The sequence below is a fragment of the Salvelinus namaycush genome, chromosome 1, assembly GCF_016432855.1.
Source record: "Salvelinus namaycush isolate Seneca chromosome 1, SaNama_1.0, whole genome shotgun sequence".
Lineage (NCBI taxonomy): Eukaryota > Metazoa > Chordata > Actinopteri > Salmoniformes > Salmonidae > Salvelinus > Salvelinus namaycush.
Genome location: NC_052307.1, coordinates 53,091,432 through 53,094,546, shown reverse-complemented (window position 1 = coordinate 53,094,546; position 3,115 = coordinate 53,091,432). Strand labels below are relative to the sequence as shown.

The 3,115-nt window shown below is 45.1% G+C and overlaps 1 protein-coding gene across 1 annotated transcript; it reads left to right on the top strand.

Moving 5' to 3' along the window:
• Nucleotides 1–497: 497 nt before the first annotated feature.
• On the top strand, nucleotides 498–2,456 carry LOC120052092 (potassium voltage-gated channel subfamily A member 1-like). The gene has a single exon (XM_038998948.1). It carries the CDS (start codon nucleotides 498–500, stop codon nucleotides 2,454–2,456), a length of 1,959 nt encoding a protein of 652 aa, XP_038854876.1.
• Nucleotides 2,457–3,115: the final 659 nt, after the last annotated feature.

The window sequence follows — 3,115 nt, the reverse complement described above, 5'->3', positions numbered from 1 at the left end:
ATAAAAGGGACGGTTTTCTCATCACCTAAGATGGCACCCAGGAGGGACCACGAAAATGCAAAAATGCCGTATTTCTGCAAGTACTCACACTGGAGTTAACCACCTGAGGGGCACATGAGGTGGTTTTGTGAATATATTGTCCAATATCTGGTGATTTAATAGGCGATACATTCGAAAAGCATTTAAGGCCTACACATTCACAGCCTATATTCACTTGGCTGTAATAATGATGTCATAAAATATGAGTTCGTTTACAAAAATATAGTAATGTGTTTTATGTCAACGACAACGTGAACTGTGTTCAAAAATGGACCTTTAATTACGCATTCTTAACTCACCTACGCCTCACTGAATAACAGGTGCCTGCTATCTGTCAAAGCAGGATCAGCCAACCTGTGCGCCCTTTGCTACAACTTGTTACTTTCCATTGGCCTACACGAGTCGTCGCTAAAGGGATCATATCATTCACTGGGAACTGAATTTACCCCCTCCTCAAAATGGAGTTTGCCATGATAGGTTCAGATAATGGGTGCAAAACTCGACTGCCTTATGGGTATGCTCGCGCACGGGAAAGGGAGCACGAAAGGGAGAGACAGGTACAGCAGGCAACAGCCGCTGCTGAAGGTGCAGCAACTGGAGAGGGAGGGGAGTCCTCTGGCCACCTCCTTAACAACCACCAGCAGCATCAGTCTCGCACCGCCTCCTCATCAAATGCCAACAACAGTAGCGGCAGTACCGCATCGCGCCCCTCCTCCTCGCAACAGCCACAGCAGCACCACCATGAGTCTGAGCAGCAGGTTCTCAGAGAAAGGAAAAAGCAACGCGGCGTAGGACGTTGGAGAAGGAGTCGCCAGACTCTCGGTGGGGACTTGCGCCACTCGGAGTTGGCGCTACTTGGATCCGAGGAGGATATGATAGAGGAGGACGAGGCGGAAGGAGGAGAAGAGGAGGACAGGGGAAGCAAGAGTTCCAGTTTTCTCTGTAATATGGATGATGAAGAGACTGTCTCACTCACAGATAGACATCCCCAATCAGGATACGAAAATGTTTACAGTGAGTATGTGTGCTGCGAAAGAGTTGTTATTAATGTGTCCGGACTAAAGTTTGAAACTCAACTTAAGACTCTCACACAGTTTCCTGACACTCTTTTGGGAGACCCGGACAAACGAATCAGGTACTTCGACCCTCTAAGAAACGAATATTTTTTTGACAGGAACCGACCAAGCTTCGATGCCATTCTTTATTATTACCAGTCGGGGGGGCGATTGAAGAGACCGCAAAATGTACCTTTTGACATCTTCTCTGAGGAGGTGAAATTCTATGAACTTGGGGAGGAGGCAATGCTGAAGTTTCGGGAGGATGAGGGTTTTGTCAAAGAGGAAGAGAAACCCTTACCAGAGGACGAGTTCAAACGCCAAGTTTGGCTTCTTTTTGAATACCCAGAGAGCTCACAACCTGCGAGAGGGATTGCAGTCGTGTCGGTTTTAGTCATCGTTATATCAATAGTCATTTTCTGTATGGAAACGTTGCCAGAGTTCAGGGACGAAAAAGAATACCTTAAACCACGAGATAATTCGACAGAACCCCATGGACAGACCCCTTTTAACGACCCATTTTTCATTGTGGAGACGGTATGCATTATTTGGTTTTCATTTGAGATTATAGTGCGCTTCTTTGCAAGTCCAAGTAAAACGGATTTCTTTAAAAACATTATGAATACTATAGACATTGTATCCATTTTGCCTTATTTCATCACGCTCGGCACAGATCTTGCTCAACAGCAAGGCAAGGGGGACCAGGCAATGAGTTTTGCAATCTTGAGAATAATCCGCCTTGTCAGAGTCTTTCGCATATTTAAACTCTCCAGGCACTCCAAAGGACTGCAGATCCTCGGACATACCCTCCGCGCCAGTATGAGGGAACTAGCGCTTCTGATTTTCTTCCTCGTTATTGGTGTCATTTTGTTCTCGAGTGCAGTGTACTTCGCGGAGGCAGACGAACCCGCGTCTCAATTCACAAGTATTCCCGACGCTTTTTGGTGGGCTGTCGTCACTATGACCACGGTCGGATATGGAGACATGAAACCAATAACTGTCGGTGGGAAGATAGTTGGCTCGCTCTGTGCCATAGCGGGTGTGTTAACCATAGCTCTTCCAGTGCCCGTCATTGTATCCAACTTCAATTACTTCTACCACAGGGAGACTGATAATGAAGCAGACTCGCCACCGGTTGTTGAAACCCCACCACCTGCCTGCCCATATTTCCCCAACTTTCTAAAAAAATTTAAAGGTTCCCCCTCAGGCTCTTCGCTGGGTGATAAAGCGGAGTACATGGAGATGGAAGAGGGGGTAACGGAGTCGCTGTGTGGGGTGGACAAAAGCCCGAGTAAAGGAAATGGGACAGACATTGGCAGGAAAAACAGTACAAGTTCAAAGTCACAACAGACTGATGTGTGATGACAAAAAAATGATTATTCTCGTGAAGAAAGATATGCTGTCATATCACACACACATAGGTGGTCAGACTCACACAAGTGCGCACTTGCGCGCATACACACACACACGCACACACAGACAGACAGACGCACACAGACAGACGCACACATACTTTATATTTAGCTATATTTTGGGAAGCTCAAATATGGGGTTTTATTTTGCCATGTGGCTGCTTAGGGGAATATAGGCCTACGGGAAAATATACGCCCAAATCAAAAGCTTTATAACTATTATGACCAATGTAATCCGATGATATCAGATATAGGCGACCTATCTGGGCCTCGTAAACCTACAAATGAAATCGAAAATATTGAATAGACAGGCTATGCATACGCACTTTATGAGTTTCATTTGTCAATAATGGAAGGGGAGATATATATATTGTTTTGCTGTTATGCGATAAAGTCAAAGTTTATAGTAGGCCTAGTTTGCACTATTGTAAAAGCTTGTTCGAGTCGCTGACTTTCAAGAGAGATAGACTTGGAAGTTATATTGAGAGACAGAAACTGTAGGCCATATGGCAACCTATACACCCTTCGTTTGACTAAAGAGTAATGAGATATTTTTATTATGAACAATAATCCATTCTTATTGCGTGTCAGTGTAGGTCTAACCCATCT